At 40.2% G+C, this 24587-nt stretch overlaps 1 protein-coding gene across 1 annotated transcript in view; it reads right to left on the bottom strand.

The window, feature by feature from the left end:
• The window catches only part of VAV3 (vav guanine nucleotide exchange factor 3), a 457197-nt gene extending 432812 nt beyond the window's left edge, over window positions 1-24385 (bottom strand). Inside the window, exon 1 of the mRNA XM_069090495.1 lies at window positions 23762-24385. Coding sequence (XP_068946596.1) covers window positions 23762-23965 — 204 coding nt within the window. The 5' untranslated portion in view covers window positions 23966-24385. The remainder of the gene's footprint in view (window positions 1-23761) is intronic.
• Window positions 24386-24587: the final 202 nt, after the last annotated feature.

The raw sequence follows: 24587 nt of genomic DNA, 5'->3' as shown, positions 1-24587 counted from the left end.
AAGAGTTTGACGAATGAACCTATGAGTGGACAGACAAATGAGTACAGAATGACAATACTTTCCATTTAGAGTGTGTGCCTTAACAACCCCACTACAGCCCTCCCAATTAAATTAAATTAAATCCAATTCACTTGCAAGTCATGGCATCACTTTCCCCATGTCATGGTCCTCTTCAAGAATGAAGGACAAACAAGAACGAGAACACCATAGAATTGTAAAGATAATTCACATGTCCAAGCATCACTTATACCCTTAATAATCATATTAGCAGGTCCAGCACCTAGCACAATGCCTGACACATAGCTGTTGTTCACCCTTTGTTTTTGAAGAGGACTGATGACATGAGACATCTTGACTTGAGTGTGAATTGGATTTAAGTGAGGCAGAGCTGCACAAAGTCATTAGCCTCAAACTCTCACTTCCAGAGTCATCACAGTCCAGTGGCAGGCAAGATGACTAGTGATGGTCTGGGATGCAGGGGATGACCTTGGCCCTTCAGTATCTGGCCAAGCTCTAAAAGTGTCTGCTTCAGCCACCTTCATGGCCATTGGAATAAATTGGTCTTGTCTACCCAGTCTGTTGGTGGAAGTCTTCACATGCTTGGGATAGACACCCCCCTAACTCACCAGCAGATTCAAGTCACTCTCAACCTGGTTTAGCACTTCTCAGTTTTACTAAGGTATGGTTGCTGTGCAGGTTACAGGTGGACACCAAAGGGTGGATGTTTAGCCCTGAAAAGGGCTTAGAAAGCCCACACACCGGTCCTCCCTGAACCCCATACACACACTAAGGTCTTAATAAATGCTGCTTGAATGAGGGATGGATCACCTCCCATTGAAGGAGGGTGGGTGGATGGGCAGTGTGATACAGTGAGAAATGAGCCATCTCTGGAGCTAGAAAATTGGGCTTCAAAGCTTGCCTCTGATGCTTACCACCTGTGTAACATTAGGCAAAGCACTTAATTTTCCTCAGTTTCCTCATTTGTAAAATGAAGGAACCGAACTAGCTGATTTCTAAGATCAATTCTCAATCTATCATCAGAACATCAAAACATAGTAACTTCTCAAGCAAATAGCCAGGATTGCAAATGCTTTCTCTCATTCAGCCAATTTTGTTTTATTTCAGATAAAGAAAAAACAAATCTATATGGCTATTGATTTTGGTTTACTAAAATGTCCTAAGGCTATATTGCTCTCTAATCAGCAGCTGCTTCTAAGGCTTGAATTTGTTTATGCATTTATTAGCAAGTAAGCCTAAAGTGCTCTAAGTAACAGCAGATCTTCCCAAAGTTCCCAGGAGTCCTTGGGGGGGAGGGGGAGGGTTTAAAGTAATATGACCATCAGAGGGAAGTAAAAGGAGAGACAGAAGGCCTGTATGCCCTATAAGGCTGGTAATCAATTCTCTATATCATTAAGCATGTCCCAAATGAATTGTTTTTTCTTTTTTTATAAAAAGGACAAATTCAGATACCCACCTTATTAAGATAAATGGCACAATCCAATAATTCCAGTGTTTGGAATAAAAACTTAACCATAAGGGTGGAAAAAAAGCTATGTGCTATAAAAGATAATTACAGCAACATTATCTCTAAGTGCAAAAAAATTGGAAGCAATTTAAATGCCCAACAATAGGGGAACAGTTAAATAAAGTGGAAATTACTATAAAAGAATACTACAGCGTAGGTAAGATTGATGAGTTTGAGGAATATGAAGATATCTGGAAAAACCTTTACAAAACAATATAAAGTGAGGCAAGGGGTGGGAAGAAGGAAACCTGGAAAAACAGAGTAACTATGACCATGTAAGTGAAAAAGGAAATGGGAATGGAGATTGAAACAAAGGAACCTGATGGAAACATAGAATGACTAAAAATTAAGGACATTTCACACACTGGAAACATTCATTTGTGAAGCATTTACAAAGCACCTATTATGCACGTGCCATTTTTCTAGGCACTGGGGATCATAGGACTCCAGATTTAGATGCTGAAGGGACATTAGAAGTCACTGAGTCTAACCAGCTCATTTTACAGATGAGGTTAAGTGATCTGCCCAAAGTCACAGCAACAATAAGCAAGAGACAGGATCTGAACCTATGTCCTTTAAGTCCAAAACCTTTTCCTCTATAATACTATACCTCAAAGACACTTTAATGTAAACAGATGGAAAACAAATTTATCAGATTGAATTGGCATTTTTATTTTAATTTTAATGAATTTTAATTTTTTTAAAATAAGTAAACAGCATAGAGAGGTAGAGAGAAATATAGCTTTAAGCCAGAAAGACCTGTGTTCAAGCCTCTGACACAGACTACCTGTATGATCCTGCAAGAGTTACTGATTTTCTCAGTGCTCTAGATAACTCCAAAAATGGAGATTGTAGGAAAGGTCCAGATCTACATCAATCAAAATAATTTTTTTCATCTGGGTGTTCCCTCTACCAAAGAAACCAAAAGTCCAATTCCCATCCCTTAATTAGCACACCCATCCATAGGACTTTACTGTTCACAAAGGGCTCTCCTCACAATATGCCCTCTTTCATTCTTAGGATCATGGTATTGATTGTTCTTATTCTGTCACCATAGAATCTGGGCTAGGAGTTGGCACCCCTTCAAGAGTGAGGTCATCAGTGACTCTACTTCTTCTGACATGCCAGCAAGATGTAACTGCACTAAAGCTAAGCCCACTGCCAACTGTAGTAGGAAATGGAAGATGATGTTGTAAGCTTGGGAAAGGGAAGACTGGCACCAGTGAGTGGTCCATTTGTCACAACAGAGAAAAAAGGAAAGGAAGACAGAGGGGGGGAAGGAAGGAAGGAAGGAAGGAAGGAAGGAAGGAAGGAAGGAAGGAAGGAAGGAAGGAAGGAAGGAAGGAAGGAAGGAAGGGAGGGAGGGAGGGAGGGAGGGAGGGAAGAGAGGGAGAAAAGAGAAAGAGAGAAAGAAAGAAAGAGAGAGATAAAGAGAGAAAGAGAGCAAAAGAAAGAGAAAGAAAGAAAAAGAAAGGAAGGGAGAGAGAGAAAAAAGAAAGAGAGAGAAAGAAAGAGGGAGAAAGAGAGGAAGAGAGAAAGAAAGAAAGAAAGAAAGAAAGAAAGAAAGAAAGAAAGAAAGAAAGGAAGGAAGGAAGGAAGGAAGGAAGGAAGGAAGGAAGGAAGGAAGGAAGAAAGAAAGAAAGAAAGAAAGAAAGAAAGAAAGAAAGAAAGAAAGAAAGAAAGAAAGAAAGAAGAAAAAGAGAGAGAGAAAGGAAGGTAGGGAAGGAAGAGAGAAAAAGTGAAAGAGAGAAAGAAAGAGGAATGAAGGAAGGAAGGTGGATGGATGAACAGATAAAGTAAACGAACAAACAAATGAATGAGAAAACAATACCTTTACAAAGAAGTTCATCTATTAGTCTGTACCACGGGAAGTACAAAGAATTCAGGCTTTCAAGAATGAGAGAAGAGAATCTGTGGCTACTCCCCAGATGCCAGAGAGCAAAGCCAAGCCTGTGAGCAGTAACCCCATAGGAGGGTCATTAATATCAAGAGCTTAGATTGACATCACTTAGAGACTCCCTCAGCGCTTCAGGGAGGTTGTACTTCATGGAGGGAAGTCATCTTATCCTCCTATGAAGCAGGTAATGAACATTTTCTCTATTTTACAGATGAGGAAATTCAGATCTGGGGAGTTTTAGAGATCTTTCCTAGGTTACACATTATAAATGGCAGGGTACTTTCTGACTAAATCCAGAGATCTTCCTACTACAGTAAACTCCCTCTAAATCACAGAATTTTAGAACTAGAAGGAACTACAATATTCATCTATTCCAATCCATACATGAACAAGAATCCCCACAACAAAGTACATGACAAATGGCCTTCCAGTTTATGATCAAAGACTTCCGGGGGGGGAGGACCCCTCAGCCTCCAGAGACAGTTCATTCCATCTCTGGAGACCTTTACTGGGTAACTTTTTTCCTGACATCAAGTCTAAATTTGCCCCTTTGTAACTTTCATTCATAACCCTAATTTCTTCCATTTGGGACCAAACCGGATGTCTCAAAAATATTTCTATCCATAATCAAATGAGATGATGTATCAGGTATCTGCAAATTTGAGAAGGTTTATGATTTAACAGATAAGTCAAGGTGAGCAACCTGGGGCAGTTACAAGTTAAATGACTTCCAGGGTCACCTAGCTAATAAGGGTAAGATGCAGGATTTGATCCTGAGTCTTACTGACTCTAATAAGTATTTTACCCACCGTGCCTCTATTTGTAAACCACAAAGTGTTATTTAAAAAAAATACTTTCTTCTATTCAATAGTCATTTAATATTCACTTTCTAAGTACAAGGTACTATTCTAGACACTGGTGATAAGAAGACAAGAAGTAAATAAATGTAGCCTAGAAGCTTACATTCCATTGGAAGTTATACCATATAAAGAGAGAATTAAATACATGATAATTTCAGGACAGAGGGAAAAAAAAAACACGTAAGGGGATTAGGGGCAACTAGGTAGCACAGTGGATAGAACACTAGCCCTGGAGTGAAGAAGATCTTAGTTCAAATTCAGCCTCACATACTTACTAGCTGTGTGACCCTGGCCAAGTCACTTTACCCCCATTTGCCTCTGTTTCCTCATCTGTAAAATGAGCTAGAGAAGGAAATGACCAAACCACTCCAGGATCTTTGCCAAGAAAAATTCAAATGTGGCCACAAAGAGTTGAACAGGACTGAAAAACAACTAAACAAGGAAGATTAGGGACATCTTTCCTAAGGAAGATGGTGTGGAGCTAAGTCCTGAAAGAAGGTAAGGAATACATGTAAGGTAGTGCCTTCTAAACATGGGAGACTGTCAGCATGTACAAAGGCAAGGAGGTAGAATGCTGCTGAGTGTCAAAATCCCCTCTCTGATTCTTACTATCTGTGTGACCTTGAACATCTCAACTTTCATGGGTAAGCCTCAGTATCTTTGTCTATATACTGGGAGAGTTGGACTAAGTGACCTCTGAGGAACTTCAGAGTCTTGATGGAATAATAGTAACTGTCCTCTGGGAACCGAATCCTGAAGTGGAATTTGGGGGAGTTGCCCAAGGAAATTGCTAAAATAGGATATCTGATTTAGAATTATAAGGGATCTTAGAGGTTCTTCAGTTTAATCCTTCACTTTAAATATAAGGAAACTTGGGTCCAGATCCCAGAGAAATGAGGTGATTCCCCTAAGGTGACAGAAGACAGGAGTGCCAAAATTCAAGTCCAGGTTCTTAGATTCAAAAGTCAGTGATCTTTCCCTAAATCACGCAGATACCACAGTATTATAACTGTCTTCCCCTGAGAAAATCAGAGATGGGAATAGAAGAGTTCCTATACAGCACCTACAAAAATGTACGTCCCACAATTCTGAAGGGCGTATGTAGAAAAATGCTATCCACATCCACAGAAAGAACTTATGGAGTCTGAATGCAGATCGAAGCATACTGTTGTTATACTTTATTTTTCTGGTTTTTTTGGTCTGTGTTTTCTTTCATAACACGACTAATAGAAAATACGTTTTGTACGCATGTGCATGTATAACGTTTATCAAACTGCTTGCTTGCTTTCTCAAAGATGAGAGAGAGGAGGGAAGGTAAGAGAATTTGGAACTCAATATTGTAAAAATAAAAATGAAGGTTAAAATTGTTTTTACATGTAATTCAAAATTAAAATAAAATAATTTAAAAATAAAATAAAATTAAAAATCTATGTCCCATATCGGGGACTGACACTACAGAATGTCTAAAGGATGGGACAAAGGCTTTCTATTCTGTTTCCTGAGTTAGACAAAAAGTCCCTAAGGACTTTTAATTTCCCTGACTAATTTGAAATTGATGAGGGGCATTAAGAATATGCTTGTGATTATTTCTCTCCCATGCTGAAGCAGAGCATTCACAACTTGCTCTCTTGTGCCAATGGAACATTATTTTCCACCTGATATCCTAGCACTTTGCCGCTTGACACTCAAATTACTTTCCTGTCTCCGAACAGCTGTGGATGTCCCATTCTACCTATGTGAGCCAGTACTGAAGGCCTCAGTAAATCCATGAAGACAGTGGCTGTCTTGTTCCTTGTATTTGTAGCCCCAGTACTTAGTACTTATGAATCCAGGAACATACCTGATGAAGATACTGTCTCTCAATCTAGATGCTTGTGGAGTAAAGAAGCCAAAAGGAAGGGTATTTTGTTCCCTGTTTAATAGATGTCCCCTAAATTATAACAGTTATCTCAGCATTTCTTTGGCAGCATTTGCTATTCCTGGGGCAGCTAGGTGGCAGTAGATAGCGTGCCAGGCCTGAAGTCAGGAAGACTCATTGTCCTGAGTTCAAATGTGACCTCAGACATTTACTAGCTATGTGACCCTGGATAAGTCACTTAATTGTGTTTGCTTCAATTTCCTCATCCGTAAATAATGAGCTAGAGATGGAAACGGTAAACCACTCCAGTTTCTCTTCCAAATGGGGTCATGAAGAGTTGGATATGACTGAAAACAACTGAAAATCGGAGGGACTGGCACTGAAATAGGGAATTCCCAGATAAGGAAACTTAATTTATCAGTAAGTCTACACTTCTCTGCCTATTATGGGTTTAAAGACTCAAGATCACATAGCCAGAGTGTCATTGGCAGGACTAGAAGGGAAGCCTTCCTGGCTCCAAGATCAGCTCTCTATCCAGTAGGCAATGCTGTCTCTGACATACAAGTCTATGCAAAATTAATACAAGGTTAATTTTGAGTGGAAGGTACTTGTGGGGAGGACAGGGCTCAGGAAAGGCTTCAAGTGGGAGGTGGCATTTGACCAGAGGTTAGAGTGAGAGTTGGAAGTGGCCTAAGAGGTAATTAGGTCCATTCCTGATAGGCTATAGAACAAGGTGTACAGAAGTCTAACTGTACACTTCTCCATGAAAGTTATAAAATCAGACTAGAGGTGATCAAGCATAGATTACTTAATGAGAATAATCACTCACATTTCCAAAGCTCCTTAAGGTTTACAAAAAGTTTTCCTTACCAAAAAAAAAAAAAACCTCTGAAAATAGCACAGCAAGCAGGATTCTCTCCATTTGGTAGATGAAAGAAGTGAGGTCCATTTGGTGGATGAGAAAAGTGAGGCTCTGAATGGTGATTTGTCCAAATTCACAAAGCTAGTGAAGGTCAACACAAGTGCACAGACCCCAGTGTCCTGACTCCCAAGCCAGATACTCTTTCAAAAAAGAAAAAAAATGGTTTATGTTTCTAGAGAACACTTTTTAAAACTGGCATAGGTCCCACAGGAAAGAATAGGATTCAGGGTCCTTTAATCTCTTAAGAATGTCCATCATCCCCATAATATCCATGGACAACCTGGCTCGTGAACCCAGGATAGTACATAGTAAGCATTGTATAAATGCTTGCTGATTTGACTAGAATTTGATCGGCCAGGAATAAGCTATGGAGTCCTGCTGGCTTAGCCAAGCTAGCTGACTGATCTGTTCTTTCCTCAAGTCATTTGGAATAGTTTCTCATTTTCATTATTCTTATCAAATTCAAACCCATTCTCATGAAAAGCGAATAAAGAAGCCTATAGAAAAGGTTATTGACCTGCCACTTCTCAGAGGGAATGAGGAAGCATTTAATCTAATAATGAAGCTTTAGTAGGGCTTTAGAGAAAGCCATCTGATCAAAGCCTACAATTTTCATTTCACTGAATAATCTTAAATTGATGAGAGTTTTGGAAGGATATACCTGAAATTATTTTTCTCCTTAAGGGATTTTCCTCTTCCTCTTTTATTCCCATTCAAAATGGTCTTTTATGGTCCATTATCTGTATATCAGTCTTCTAAAAATGCCTAATTGCCCCCAAGAAGACCTGTTATGGGATCTTGACATTTAAACTAACGTCCTTTCAGAATGGGACAGAGTGAGAATAAAAAGTAGCAGACACTCCACAGAGATCAGATGACATGCCCTATAAAACATGAGAACATATTTTCCCAATTTTTTCTTAAATTTTCTTCCTTGGCCCCCCACCCCCAATAATTGTTTCCTGATGATGAAATGGTACAAAATGAAGAATACTTAATCTGGAGTCATAGCAGCTAGGAACAAATGATGATTCTGCCTCTGACTACCTGTGCAACTTTGGGTCTGTCCCTGGGCAAGTCACTTAACCCTGTTTGCCTCAGTTTCCCCATCTGTCAAATGAGCTGGAGAAGAAAATGGCAAACTACTCCAGTATCTTTGCCAAGAAAATCCCAAATAGGGTCATGGAGAGTTTGACATGATTGAAACAACAAGTTAACAAGAACACGCAATAGTTTATTGTCATTCACAAAATTTAGTTCTCTATACTTTCAAAAGAAAAAAAATTTTTTTTACAAAGTTTGAACAAAGCTATCAGTCATGATCCAAACTACTCACCAAGAGCCTGGGACATATTTATTACCTCTGCTCAAAGTCACATACTTCAAAGAGAGTTATGACAGCTTTAGAATTGCACTGTTGTAGAATTCCAAATCACAAGGAAGGATTAGAATATGATTTCAAGTTCTGTGCTAAAAGGAGAGAGAGGATAAACCTCATTTATAATATTCAATAATAAGTAAATCAGTGAATGAATGGTAAATGAAATGAAATGACACAAAGCTGAGTAAAGTATTTAACATTCTTTAGGGGACTTTTGGGGACAGACGTCTCCCTATCTCACCAAGAATAGAAGTCACTCACGGGACCAATCCTACTACCAATCAAGAACGGTAGCATTGTCTTAATCCATTTTTCTGACCTGGTCTGGTTCATCTTTCCATAAACAACCCAGTCATCTTATTACTGTTGAGCTTTTTACACACACCCAATCAGCTTAGCCCACTGAAGCTCAGAACTCCTGAGCTCATGCAATCCACCAGCCACAGCCTCCCTAGTAGCAGGGATTGCAAAGAAAAAATTGCTCCTACCCTCAACTGTGGTTAACATTCTGAATGGCAGGGAGAATCCCAAAAGACTCCAACAGGTTACAACAGTAGTCTGACTCTTAAAAAGATCAAATTAAATAAAGATCAATGGAAAAATCTAAACTTAGGTTTAAAAAAAAAACAAACTGCTCAAGTACAAGATGTAAGACAACAATGTATCTGAAAAAATAAAATCGAGATGTTTCAGAGAATTGTGAGATGAAGGAATGGAAACTATGACACGGCTTCCAAAAAAAAACTAGTAAGATCTTTGCTAACAGGTACAATATTTTGTATTCCCTAGCTGCAAGTACAAAGATAAAAATGAAACTGTCTCCATTCCAATGCATTGTTGGGGGAGGAATGTAATAGCCAGAAACAGCCCTTTCAATTCTGAGCTGTTGTGATTTTTGATAATAATAGTAATAATAATAAATAATGTCTAGCAGTCATACTATCATGTTCCAGACACTATGCTAAGTGCTTTACATATATCTCATTTGATTCTTACAATAAAAACTGTGGGAGGCAGGTGCTATTATTATCCCCATTTTACAGTTGAGGAAGCTGAGGAAACAGGTTGAGTAATTGGCCAAGGTCACACAGGTGGGAAGTGTCTAAGGCTGGATTTGAACTCGGGTCTTCCTGACTTCCTGACTTCAGGCCCAGCATTCTACCTATTGCTCCATGCCTGCTGAATTTAATGATACATATTTTTATAATGTAACTTTTGTGCTATGGGACCATAGGACAAATATCAATATATGTATTTGAAAAAAATTAATTAGAAAGGCAAAAAAGATTGCCTGTCAAATTTATATTTATATAAGGAATGAATAGGTTGTGTTTTAAACCTTTTAATGCCTTGAAACCTCAGCAAGCCCAAAGTATTGGAGAATAGATCATTCTGAAAAGCTGTTTTCAGCCATTTAAATGACCCCCCCCAAAAAAAAATTTAATAGTTAACCATTTGGGGTAAAAAAAAAAACTTACTAATATATACTACACATTTCCCTTCCTCAAGCAGAATATATCAAACATAATTTAACCATGCATTGATGAGCTCAGGTTCCCAACATTGCATACCGGAAGGAGCCATAGACTGGGACATAAATGGTTTGTGTTCTCGTCCTGACTTTGCTACTAAGTAGTATTCATTCACTCTGAATAACAGATTTGAACTACAAGCCCCTGGGTTTGAATCTTGTCTATGGAGGTAGTACATACTATAGAAGTGATGTTTGGCAAACCATTAAGCTTCTCTAGATGTCAACTTCCATATGTGTAAAGTGTAAAATGAACGGGATGGTTTGCTAAAAACCCTCCCAGTTTCAAACCTTAGGGGCGTCTAATTCATTCATTTAATAAAATTTAAATAAGTGTTTGTTATCCGCTGTGTATTGTGTGAGATGCTAAGGAATACAGAGATACATAAGACTTGGACCATGCCCTCAAGGAATTAAAAATCTAGTTGGGAAGATAAAAAATGTACGTAGATAATTGTAACTTTAGAATAGAATGTGATAAATTCATAAGAAGTATAAAAAGGTGCTATGACTTCAAGAAAGGGAGAGATCATTGGTGACTTGAAATATTAATTATTGTACTGAGATATAATTGGAGAATAGATCATTCCGAAGAGCTGTTTTCATCCATTTAAATGCCCCCCCCTCCGATTTTTTTTTAATAGTTAACACTTGGGGAAAAATCTTTCTAATATTGTGAGGGGCAGCTAGCTGGTGCAATAGATAGAGTGGTGGGCCTAGAGTCAGGAAGAACTGAGTTCAAATATGACCTCATACACTTACTAGCTGTATGATCCTGGGCAAGCCGCTTAACCCTGTTTGCCTCAGTTTCCTCATCTGTAAAATGAGCTAGAGAAGAAAATGGTAAAACCACTCCAGTTTCTTTGCCAAGAAAACCCAAAATGAGGGTCACTAAGAGTTGGTCACAACTGAATAATGACATTTATACAGTGAATGGTACCCTCAGGGCTGCTGAGGACTGTCAAAACTATTTGTCTTTATATTAAGTAGCCTCTACCCTCTACGGTTTTCTAGTAGGGATTCTGTTTATGCCATTGCTCCCACACTGCCAACCATCACTCCTTGTATTACCAATAATACCCCTATTATATGGGGAATAGATGCAAAAGTGTCAGAGGAGTTGCTGTCTGTTTTCTCTTTCTTGACCACATTCTGGATTGGAGAGATATTTACTGCACAGAAGCTTTGACTGTAAACTGGAGTACCATTCACAAGGACTTGAAAGGAGAGATAAGGAATTCACATTTTACTAACATAATCTTCTATAGTGTCTACTTTGATTTATTATGTTTCTTGTCTCTTTACTCCTTTATCTTGGCCTGGTGAGTGGAGCTGCATATTTAATAAGCTTCTGCATTCAAACAAAGTGTAGCTATATAGAGAGATAGCAAAAATAATTACACAAGACCAACTTTAGGCTGTTTGAGTCTATGGGATGGAATGGGTCGTGATATTCAATAATTAGCAACCTACACACTCTCCCATGTATAAAGATTCTCTCCTAGCATTACCCGCTCTTTAGGTTATCTTGATCATAGGATTCTATTTTTTAGGGGCCACCATGCAGAATCATAAGTAAGAGTTTGTGAATCCTGAGGAAAGAGGTACTTGGGCTGGAAAGGGGTGAAGCTTATCTGGGCTATAGCTGCCCAAAGGACAGAAGAATGAACAAGGGAACTAGATGGTTTCTATGTTGCTTAAGGACTGAATTCTGGATGTCCCAGGAAGGTATGAGAACCTTCTAAATTCTATGCCCAAGGACAAAGCTCTCTTTGCCCTCTCCTAGTTATGCCACTGGTGTACTTATTTTTATTTCCAAGTTCCCATTTTTTGATCCCCTGCTTCAATGAACATTGATTCTAATAAGTTCCCACAACTGGAGATGGCCAGGGATGCAACAGATGACTTTGGTGTCTGTGATGTCTGACCAAGCTCTGAGTACCACACATCTCCTGGTATAGGAGTCATCTCATGACTGTAGAGACAGAATGTTCTCATGCACCCATGCTTCTAGGAAGTCTTCACATGCTTGGGGCAGATATTCTGCTAAGTCACTGATGGGTTTGAGACAGAACTAACCATTCCCTTCACTTGCATGGTCAGCACCCTAGTTCAATCATCAATCATTCGGCTCTCCCTTGAACTTCTGCAGTGCCTTCTGAAGTAGTTCTCCTGCCTCAAGTCTCTCTCAAATTCATATTCCACATAGCTGGACAAGTTGCCCTCAAACTGGTTTAGCCCATCTGCCAAGGATGTGGCCAGGGCACAGGCTACAGCTTCTTAGAGCACAGGTGACAGGGTATGTCAAAAATCATAAACTCCTTCTATCAGAACTAGGGCAAAACAAATATCTTGTCTAGAACTATTTTTTCTAGAAAATACCACAGGTTTTTAATTTAAAATAATAAAATAGAATAGACACCTTTGAGGAAAGTAATAACACAAGTTTTATAAGCTAAACAAGCACTGTGCCTGATCTTTGGCATTATTTTGTCTAAGTAAGATCAGAGAAGTCAATGTAGTCAATGCTTTGGGCCTAAATTCAAAATCACTCAGTAGTGAGAAGTACCCTCATGAAAGTAGCTCTTGCTCCATTTTACAGATGAGGGCAATAAGGAGTTTACTAACTGACAAAAGGAGAAGAGTCAGCTCTAAGTCTGAACGAATCCTACTTTTTCCTTTAAGCTTCATTTCGGATGCCACCTCCTCCTCAAAGGCCTTCCCTTATCTCTCTTCCTCTTATCTACCAGCTGCATGTGTTCTTTCCTTCCTCAGAATGTCATAATAGCAAGTAAATGAATGAAAAATAATCTATTAAGCACTTACTGTGTGCTAAGCAAGGGCAGCTAGGCAGTGAAGCAGGTAGATTTCCGGGTCTAGGGTCCAGACTCATCTTCCTGAATTCAGATCTACCTTCAGACACTAGCTGTGTGGCCCTGCTTGTCTTAGTTTCCTGATCTGTCAAATGAGCTGGAGAAGAAAAAGGCAAACCACTCCAGTATCTGCAAATGGGGTCACAAGGCATGGGACACAACTGAAACAATTAAAAAAACAACAACAAAATAGCAGCTATTTTACATCATTAGGCACCTAAATAGGAGGTGAAAAAGCTGAACTGGGGACTGGACCAGGAGGTAGAGCAGACCTCAGGAGGGAGGTTAGGGTAATAGTGTGGGTGGCATTAAATCGACTCACTGCGGAGTCCAGGATGGGCAAGAGGGTCAGGAATAGTCTAAGAGGTTAAAGAACTAGCTGAAGTGTAAGGAGCCAGTCAACGACAGGTGTCCGTGAGGCTCAATCCATAAGAGGTTCACTAGATGTGAAAAAGTGGATGAGAGAGAGGTGAGAGATAAGGTGTGCTGAGAAAAGGAAAAGACAAGGTTTTATGCCAACTGCCCTTTTCTGACAACCAGGTCATTCCCGGGAGGATTTAACCCTTTTGCTTCTGGAATGCTCATCCAGGATCCCACTATCCCGATTGGTAAGGTGATTCCTGTGGTCGGTCACATGTGGGTCGGCTCTAGCCATGCCATCTTGCTGCCAATTCATATTCTCCCATGCCCCATCCTTTGTTCAGTTTTGAAATCATAATCAAATCAATACCACCATTGGTACAAAAGCTTTACCATCCTCTCAAACTCCATCACTATCCTATGGTAGAAAGAACGCTAGGCTTGGGATCAAATGACTTAAGCCAGAGTCTCAAACTTATTGGATGTTTTGACCCTGGGCAAGTAACTCCGTATCAGTGAACCACAGGTTTCCCATTTGCAAAAGAGAGATAACAATCCTAGTATTATCTCCCTCAAGAGGGAATCATGGGGAATAAGTGAGACAGAATGCATGACCATAAAGTCTTTCCTAACTATCAAGAATTTGTGGTGAAATGCTTCTGCCCAATCCAAGGGTAAGAAGGGTGAGAATACACTAATATTCTGATGTGCCCAGGAAGTCCAAATTCATATTAAAATAACAGAATCCTCTACTAAAGTCCAATTCCTAAGCTGTATTGGAAGTGCATAGAGGTGGATCAGGCTTCTAGAAATTTATGCCTGTGGATCCAAACTCTGACAGGGGCTACCTAGCTGGAAAGGCTTCCAGAATAGACAGAACCTACCCATTCCCTTTGCTTACATGGTCAGCACCCTAGTTCCATGGTCAGTCATTCATCTCTCCCTTGAACTTCTGCAGTGCCCTCTGAAATAGTTCCCCTGCTTCAAGTCTCTCTCCAGTTCATATTCCACACCACTGTCCAAGCTATATTCCTAAAACACCAGTAGGAACATGTTACTTTCCTACTCAAGAAATCTAGTAACTCCCTATTGTCTCTGGGATCAAATATGAATTCCTCTATTTGGCATTTAAAGACTTTCATGATCCAGCTCCAACTGCCCTTTCCAGATTTATTATACAACTCCCCTTCATTGTACACTCTGCAGTCCAGCCAAACTTGTCTACTTCCTATAACTCATGCATGATATTTTATCTCCTGACACCATAGTTTTATAAAGGTTGAACCCCATGCCCTGGAATGCTCTCTCCTTATCTCTACGCTTTAGAATGGTTCTTCCTTTAAAACTCAGCTCAACTGCCACCTGTATGGGAGCTTCTGTGGTGACTTCAGATGTTAATGACTACTTTCCATGTTACTTTGCATTTATTTATTTTGCAGATCTGATGTATCTCTGCTCTTCTGCACATGCATGGTCCACAGATAGAATGTAAGGCTCTTAAGGGCAAAGACTTTCATTTTCCACTTTCATTTTCTTTGTATTCCTAGAACACGGGTTAACTTCTTGTGTGTCAAGGACCTATTTGGCAGTCTAGCGAAGCCTCAACGACTGATGTGAATAATGTTTGGGTTGGATTTTTTAAAATTCATAATTGAAAATGCTAATTTTCAGTTAGAGGTTAATAAAAATAAAGACATAATTTTCCTCCATTCGAATTCATGGAGTCCATGAAGTCTATCCACAGATCTCTTGGGAATCCATGAACAAGCTCCAGTTAAGAAGGCCTACCCTAGCAATTAGCACAATGCCTTGACACATAGTAGGCAATTAATAAGTGCTTGGTAAATTACTGGGAACAGATATAATCTATTGAAGTCCTCATTGAAGCCCCAGTTCAGAAGTGTTCTTCAGATACTCAACACCCACATCATGCATTTTGTTAGGTTTTTTTTTCCTTTATCATAGAAATTAACAAAGTGTTTCCTCTATGTCTCTAAGGGGTTATGACCTATACTGTACAGGAAGAGACCCCACCAACAAAACCACATCTTTTGAAGAACTGAAAAAGTAACAAGTAATTTGGGGCACTCACCTCTGAGGGAAAGGGGAACGCAAGCAAGCTTAATATCTTGAAATGCTTATGTGGAAAAGTAAATGGATCAAAAGTTGAGGAAAAAGAGGGAGATTCCCAGTCTCCATAAGCCACCGTATTAGCTTAGTTTAACCAATAGTAGAGAGCTAACATAAAACCACTCAGGAATGTATGTTCAAAATGAGAAACCAAACTAGTCCAAGACAGGTAACCATAGCATAAGAATTTAGAGGGAAAGGGCCAAGTGGGGCTTATCAGTCCTAACCTCTGACTCCCATGCTATAAGTAAATGAGTGAACCCACAGACCCTGATTCTGACCCTCTATCCACCACAACTTTCTATGTCTTACCTACTAAACAATAACAAAATCAGTGGCATTGCATAATGATAGGGCAGTCTACATGGAGTCAGAAAGACCTGTGTTCAAATCCCACCTCAGACCTGCTTCCTAGCTGTGGGACACTGACTTAATCTATCAGTGTCCCAATTTCAACTGCAAAATAAGCAGGTTGGACATGATGGTCTCTGAGGTTCCTTTCAGCTTTAAATCTGATCCTATCTCATTTTTGTACTGTAATCCCCAGAATCTATCATAATATCTAGAAAATAGTAGGCTAAGAAGTACTTATTGTTCAATTAATTATTACCTCCTGAAGCCCCACAATACCCAATAAATGAGTTTTTTTTTATTCACTCCATATTCCCAATACTACAAGTACATGTCTGCAGCCACCTACCTTTTGAATCACTTCTACCCATCATCTCACTTTATCCACATAGCCACCCTCTGAGTTAAGCAGGGCTAGTATCATTTACCTTTCATAGATTCCTTTTATTAAGCCAAAACTATATACAAGTTAAGGTGTTTACAGTCTAATAAGTTAGGAAATAGAAAAAGACCTAACCAAAGTCTCTTATCTAGCTACAATTGGGACTGGAATGGAGGCTTCTTGACATTTTCCAATCCCTGTGCATTTTCTACTAAATTATGCTGCTTCAGCCCCTCTAGCATATCTTACTCTAGGACATATAAACCTCAAGTGAAAATTCCTGTGCAGGTATGGGGTCTACCTAGACGCTTTCTGTGATCGTTTGTAACCTACTAAGATGCTGTGATTCCATCAAGAAAAGAATCTTGACAGCATCCTGCCTGTCCCAAAGCCAGTCTTGTTTATTATTCAAGCCAGCTGTTACAGATCTATTTTAAGTACACCACTTTGAAAAACATGGAAGGTGAGTATCAAGTATATCACTAAATATTCCATATTAATTGACTCTTTAGGGAGCTCCCAAGTGAGTAGCATATAATACAGGTTTCCTGTTAAGCAATCACTTGAAAGCTGACCACACTTCTTGTGAAAACAATTTCAAAGAAGATTTACATAGAAGGGAAAAAATGTAATTTCAAAACACTAATGAATGAAGACCAGAAGCTGTCCCTACCTTTGGTGCTCACACTTTGGCTGGCTGACTGCCTAAAATCTAGCAAAGAAAGAATAGAAAAGAATGATTCCCTTATGTATTGTCAGTTACAATATTACTATATCCCACTATCTTCTCCAATGGCTCAGATATTTCCCTGGTATCACTGATAGACAATGAGAATCTAATAATCTAGTGGGAGAAAGGGCTTCATAGGAAAACATGACCCATTCAAAGGATCATGCAAAGGGACTTGACAAGTAGTGTTTACAGTTGTTCCCTTATGGAAGAGGGCACTATACCTGATCATTACCTAGGGCCCTAAGCCATCAATTCTATTTGCCCAGAAGACAGCTAGGACAGGCTGGACAATAGCATCTAGCAGCAATCCCAGCACATCTATCCTTTGCTCTGCTTCTTTTCTCCCTCTTTCACAGAACTTCAGAGCTTGAAAGGACCTCACCCTTCCCTGGTCTAACACATGAACCCCATCTATCCAACAAGAGGACATTAAACTTTTACCTGGAGACTCTGAATGTGGCAGAACCCATTGCCTTACCAGGTATCTTCTGCTTTTGCACAGCCATAACTCTTGGGAAGTTTTCTCTTACATCAAGCCTAAAATTACTTCCTTACAACTTCCACCCATCACCCTTCTTTCTGACCTCAGGGGCCAAGCCTAGCAAGTCTAATCCTTCTTCCATGTGACAGCCTTTCAAATATTTAAAGATAAAATGCAGGCCCTCATTGTCTTCTCTTCTTGGTGTTTTTGTCCAATCTCACCCCTTTGTCTTTCTCTATCCAATCTTATATCCTTTTCTATCTCTACTATCTCAGCCTCTCCTTCTATCCCATTGTAAGAAAGGGCAACCATGAGACGGTCCATTTTAGCTGCTCATCCTAATGGTAGCAATCAAAATGCCACATATCCATCAAGAGACAGAATGGTGTTAACAGAAGACACAGAGGCAATGAAAATGGGCGACGAAAGCAACGTGTTTAGTTAATTTTCAATCATGTCTGATTCCTTGTGACCCTGTTTGGAGTCTTCTTGGAAAAGATGCTGGAGTGCCTTGCTATTTCCTTCTCTAGCTCAGATGACAGATGAGGAAACTGAGGCAAACAGAAACTTACCCAGGGTCACACAGCTAGTGTCTGAGGTCAAATTTGAACACAGGTCCTACTGACTCCAGACCCAGATGCTCTATGCGCTATGGCGCCCCCTAGCTGCAAAAGCAATACCACAGTCAGGTAATATGGCTGCCAAAGACAAATGATCTGCAATTCGCATCCAAATAATGATGCTGTATTGCTAAGGATCACAGATCCTTGGGAGGGGCATGATAGCTTATATAGACCATCTTCTTAACATAATATTATAGAATCATAGAGTCAGGAAGGACCTTATAGGCCATCAAGTCCACTTCCCACATTTTCACAGATGAAGAGACTGAGGTTCAGAGAGGTCAAGGGACTATGTAAGGTTACACAGATTCTAAGTGGAAGAGCCAGGGTTTGAACCAGTCTTTGTATACCTTCCACTGTGCAACACTGCCTCCTTCATTTTTACAAATGACCTTGAAAAGAGAGTTCAACGTATATTTTCCATGTTTACAAAAATGGTATGAAATATGGGTGAGTGAGGAGGAGTGAGGGAGGGAGGGAGAAGATGAGATGGGGGAAGGAAGGTTGCACCAGAAAATAGTATCTTGAATACAGTGCTTAGCAATTTACTGCATTCTATAGGCACTAGGGAAAGCTTCAAGGTTTCCATCCCTCTCTGCTTGGTTTCTTCAGAAACAGAATACACAACTGACCTAGCATTTACTAGGCATTTGTTACATGCCTTGCCTAGAAATTTTTGCTGGTTGGACCATGGATCTTCCCTCAGAATACACATATAACATTCCTCTGGGCTTCAAGGTCAAGAATAAAATTAATACCACAGTGATAAAGAACAACAAATAAATCTATGAGTTAGGGTCCTGCTCTCCCATCTATAAGGAGGATGGATAATTGCTATCTTAAGCAAGTCCCTATACCTGGATTGGAACTCTTAAAATGCATGAAAATCCTACATAGTTATGGAAATTAAGACCCCATCACCCATAGCCTAAGAATTTGAAGACTTTGGTTCAAAGGAACAAAGATCAGGGCTCACAATTGAAGGATAACCATCTGGTGGATTATTGAATTAGATAATCAGTCTTCCTTTCAACAAACATTAGATGGTCTCTTAGAAACTCGTTAAAAAAAGTATCAATTTAAAAAAAAGGAGGAAGAAAACAACGAAGAGGAGGACAAGGAGGAGGATGAAGAGGGGGAAGAATAAGAGAAGGAAGAGGAGGCGGAGGAGGAGGAAGAGGAGGAGAAGTTGCCCTGAAGAGAGAGAACAAGACTTGAAATTCCAAAGCCTACCATAGGTTGGATTCCTGCTTCAATCACTAACTAGCTTTGTGACAACATGGCCATGGAAACATCTTTCAATCTCTCCGAGATCCCATTTCCTCATCTATAAAATTCAACAAACATAAAATGCAATCATCATGATTGTATTTCTTATCTCTTGGGATTCTCATGAGGAAAGTACTTTGTAAACCTAAAGATACATATAAACATGAGCTATGACATTTTATAAAATTAATAAGAATAATAATAGATTTGCATAATAATATATAACAATGATAATAATAATGTATAGAGAACTTTGAGGTTTGCAAGTCATTTTACAAATATCTCATTTGTTCCTCACAACAAACAACCTGAGAAGTGCTATTATTATCCCCATGTTACAGATGAGGAAACCAAGGCACAACAAAACTAAGTAACTTTCCCAAAATCACACACCCAGTAAGTGAGGCTGGATTTGAACTCAGGACTTCTTGACTTCAAGTCCAAAGTTCTATCCATTGCAGCACCTTACTCAAATATTCATTCATCAAAGTCACATTCCAATGTTCAAATATACACTTACAAAATAATTTTTTTTGAAGAATAGGTATAGTGTTTATTAACTAAAATAGATAAGTGATTACGTGAACTTTTCTTGAAAAATATTTCAAAAGAAGGAACAATAAATAAAGTATAAATAGATCCCCCTGGGTTTTTTGTTTGTCTGAGGAGGGGGGTAAGGTAGTTATTTTTTTTAAGTTCACATTGACTTAGGGCTCATAAGGCAATAATAACATTGAAGCAATTGTGGTTTTCACTGCTTCCTGAGTGTAGAAATAGCTCACATGTAATGAGTTGCTGTTTTATTAATCCAATGTAAGTAATCAGGCAGCTTGCAATTTGAGCAATAATATTTTGTACTTACTTATATGTGTATATATGATGTTTTCCCCAAAAGAACATAAGCTTCTTAAGGGCAAGTAATTCTTGTGTATTCCCAGAGCCTAGAACAATGCCTGTGCTTGCTGACAGACTTATATAGATATAATTACATTATATATCCCAGTATGGAAGTCAGTATATTACAGCAGAAAGAATACTGGACTTGGAACCAATGAAGAGTAGAGACAAGAGTAGAGACAAGAGTGATACTTAACTCTAGCTTTGTGACCAAGAACAAGACACTTAGCCTCCTTAAAATGGATATACTGTAATAATAACTATAGAATTTCACTAAGTTATGAGGAACAAATGAAATAATGTATTTGTAAAATAGAAATGCTATAATCATACACACACACACACACATATACAGACATATATACATCTCGATCAATCAATAAACCTACTACATTCCAGGCACAGTCCTAAGCGCTCAGGGCATGAAAAGGGGCAAAAGAAATTCCCTGCCTTCACAATCCAATGAGGGAGACACATGCATACAATTCTATACAAAACAAGCTATATAAAAGATGAACAGAAAATAATTAACAGAGGGAGACACTAGAATTAAATGGGTTTAGGGGAGGCTTCCAGTAAAAGATGGGATTTTAGTTGGGACCTTAAAGAATCCAGGGAAGTCAGTAGGCTGAGTTGCTATATATATAATATATATATATACATATATGTATAGATATATAATAAATTTACATAGCACACATATTTGTTCCTAAAACGGTAGCTATCTCTAGGGCATGGGGAGTGGAGGGAGGAAAATATGGAAAAGAAATTTACATAATAATTTTATTATATATTTAAAAGGAATAGCAAGTTGTGCATAACAGATTTGCAGTTTTGTGAGCAATCATCTTTTTAAAAGTATACTATGTTATGGAAATGCTTGTTTTATTACATAAATTAAAAAGAAAATGAATAAAATATTTTTTAAAAATAAAATTCAAAGATATAGATCCACTTTGTCCCTTTAAAGTTTACAAACCACTTTTCCCTGGGTTGGGTGAAGTACGTAATTTCTTACAAAGGATTTGTTCTGTGAAGTTGGGTCTCAAAGGGCCATACTTGAGGACCTAGAGGGTCACATGTGGTCTCAAGGCTCCAGGTTCCCTACTTCTGGATTCAAAACCACTTTTCTGACTCATTTTCCAGCAATCTTCCCATTTCAACAACCTGTGTCATTAGTATTAAGAAGGGCATTAGATATCAAATTCAGCTCCCTCCTTGGCTGAGAGAAGTGATTAGTTCAAGGTGACAAATCAAGTTAATGGACAAAGCCAGGACTCAGCTATCATATCTCTTGATGCCACACTGCTCTTTTTTTTAACTATACCACACTAATGACCATGAATCACTGAGGAAAAGTTAATTTAGGTTTAGTATAGTCTGTTCAAGTAAGGAAATGTGTAATACAACTTAGAAAGAAGTTGATTTAAAAAGTTTTTTTAAGTATAAAATTTTGTGCTATGAAAAATTAAATTAACCTCGGCTAGCTGGCAAAGTCAGCTATCCTCAAATGTTTCCATTGCCCAGGAGATCCAGACTCTGTTTCTGCAGAGTCCTGGACAATACTTTTTGCTCTAGGTATGCACTCTGGTGCAACAGACCTTGCCGTCCAGAAGGGGCTGCAGCAAGGTAGGAAAAGATGGCTCAAGCAACATTATAGTCTGTTAAGCATTGGAACTTGATGAGCACTTCTGGGCTCCACAGAGAATTTCTGAATCTGGAGAGCTGCTCTGGATGTTGCTAATATAAATCAAATGATTCACATTTCTATAGTTCTTTAAGGTTCCCAAAGTACTGTGTTCTGCTCTTCTCCCCCACCCCAAAAATCCTCCTTGGGGATAGATAAGTATTATTATGCCCATTTTTCAGATGATATTACTGAGGCTTAGGGGTGAAATGGCTGGCACAGTTAGTATCATAACATAATAAATGCTTATTACGTGAATTAATGACATAAAAGAATCGCAAAATCTTAAAGCTTCATTGCATATAACATTTTAAGTTTCCAAAGTTCACAACTACCCTTCAAACATAAGTCATTCATAGAATCATAGATTTGGAGTCAGAAAGGACCGCAGAGACTATTTAGTGACTAGATTCTAGTCTAACACCCTCATTTTACAGTTGTGGAAACTGAGGCGCAGAGAGATTTAAGCAGCTTGTCCATGGTCATACAGGGAGGAACCATCAGATGTGGGATTTGAACACTCCTCTGACTCGACTCAGTGCTCTTCAAGTGTTATTTCCTCTGTTTTACAATTTAACAGTTCAAGTGCAAGTGTGGAAGACAACAGCACCTTCCAGTATTCCTGCTTGCTGTTGTGCCCCTAGAAGCCCAAACCAAGGCAATCAAAGTGTATCCATGGGATTGGATTACAGTGGGGCCATCATGAGAGTCTGACACAGGAATTCAAAGAGCTGAATGTATAATGTTACTTAAGAATCCATAGGTAATTAACACAGCAAATACTGATCTCTTCTAACGATGCTATCGCTGCTGCTGCTACTCTCTACTGACTGAATAGCTTGGCTTTATATCACAATACCACTGACTAAAAACGTCAGACGACTGAAATTTGAAAAACCCAATGATGGAACTTATTCTTTTTGTTCCTCTCTCTACCCTTTGAAGTTAGGTAGTCTTCTTTAAAGTTGTTACAAAGAACACTGAGGCAGTATCATATTAAGGTGCTTTCTTGGACAAAACGTTGTAGCAGGAGAAAAGATTTCATTCATACTTTGGAATTCTGAGCTCCCCTTCTGACTCTCCTGAACCCTGACAACTTCAGAGATGGATCTCTTTGCCATACATAGCCCCTGACACAGGAACAAAATGTGCAGCAAGACCTGAGGCGGGAGGTGGAGGGGAGGGAGAAGCGAATAGTGTCAACCTGAATTTGTAGTTTCCTGTCTCTTTGCTGAGAGAGGCTGGACTCATGTTTCTCACGTGGTTTTTAAAGAGAGCTGTAAATACTAAACATCTCAGTGGAGGGACGTGTGGGAGACCTTCAGAGGGCAGTAGCAGTTTTATGACCCGACCCCACCCCCACCTTTTTTTTTTCTCTTTTAGCTCATGCACTCACTGGACAGATAACGGTACTGGGCATGTTCAACTTCCTAGATTCCACACTCTCCGTGACATGGTTCCTCTTTCAAAAATGCAGATCAAGAAAACAAGGGGAAGCAGCCTAGCCAAGCCCAAAGAGCAAAGTGGAAAATAAAATGTTATTTCATCATCTCCCATTCCTCCCCTGCCTCGTTCCTGTTGTTGGTCTTCAGGAGTGAGAGAATATGTGAGATGCACTTTAAGACAACTTTTGTTTTTCAAATCACCCCCCCCACCACACACACACACACACACACACTCATAGTACCAGCCCTCTTTTACAAATTCCTATATCATCTTTCCAGAGTTTGATAATTCAGTTAGAGATTAAACCGTCTCTCGCAGCTGGGATAGAGAAAAAGCCAAGAGTGGCCAGGGAAGGGGGAGGGAGGACAGAGATAAGAGGCAGGCAGGGAGCACCTAGAAGATCTTTGCATTTACACAAAGAAATTAGCCAGATGATTAATGGGGGATGCTGTCGGGAGGAAGGGGAGGGGTGAGGAACTCGGGAGAGGAAAGGAGACACGGCCCGGGGAGGTGAGAAGGGAGAGAAAGGGGACTCTCTGCTCCCCCTCTCCTTACCTGGGACATCTGGGGCCTCAGGTTGATCTCCTTGAGATTGATGGAGTGACCCTTCAGGTTGTTGAGCAGCTGACAGAGCAGGACTCCATCGCGGAGGGTCTGCGCCAGGTCAAACACCTGGGCAGAGTCCCAGGTCACCCGGTGGTTGGCGGGCAGCACCTTGCAATGGATGAGCCACTGAGCGCATTGTCTCCAAGGCTCCATGCCCGACAGAGCCCGGGACGGAGCCGGGTTGGGAGGGAGAGGGATGCTGGCGCTGCCGAGGCTTCCTTCTCCTCGTCCTGCCGGGACAGAGCTGGCGGGCTAGGGACACCCCCTTTCTTACCCTAACTCTATCCAAGGGAGAGAGGCGCGTGCCGCAGTGGAGGAGGGCTCGGGGATCCCCTGCCCGGAGCGGGGCGGTCAAGCAGGGCTCTGCTGCCGGCGGCGGCGCACCCGGGCAGAGCTGGGAGCGCAGCGCAGCTCCGGACGCCTCTGCTCCGACTCGCTGTGGCAGCGGCGGCGGCAGCCGCAGCAGCTGCAGTGACTCTCTCTCGCTCGCTCGCTCTCTTCCGTCTGCTACTTGCCCCGCGTCTGCAGCCTCGGCTGCAGCCCCGGTAGAGTGCAAGAAAGCTTCCTACTCGCAATCAAAACCTGGCCGGCTACTGAGCATGCCCAGCTAGCTCCCCAGCCCAAGCCAGTTTCGTTACAGTCTGTGGATTCCCTGGAGGGGAGGGTGGAAAGGAGCTGAGGAAGCCGGCCGGACGTCAGTTTGGGGCAGAAAGTGGGGCGGCCCGTGGGGAAAGTGTCACTGGCGATGAGCCCTGGCCCACCAGCTCTCCCTTTC

Source organism: Petaurus breviceps, unplaced genomic scaffold (genome assembly GCF_028583685.1).
Source record: "Petaurus breviceps papuanus isolate PSGF00001 unplaced genomic scaffold, PetGlider_PUasm1.0 186, whole genome shotgun sequence".
In the NCBI taxonomy this organism is placed as follows: Eukaryota; Metazoa; Chordata; class Mammalia; order Diprotodontia; family Petauridae; genus Petaurus; species Petaurus breviceps.
Note: the sequence above shows the minus strand (reverse complement) of the source record. Positions and strands in the feature narration are given on the sequence as shown.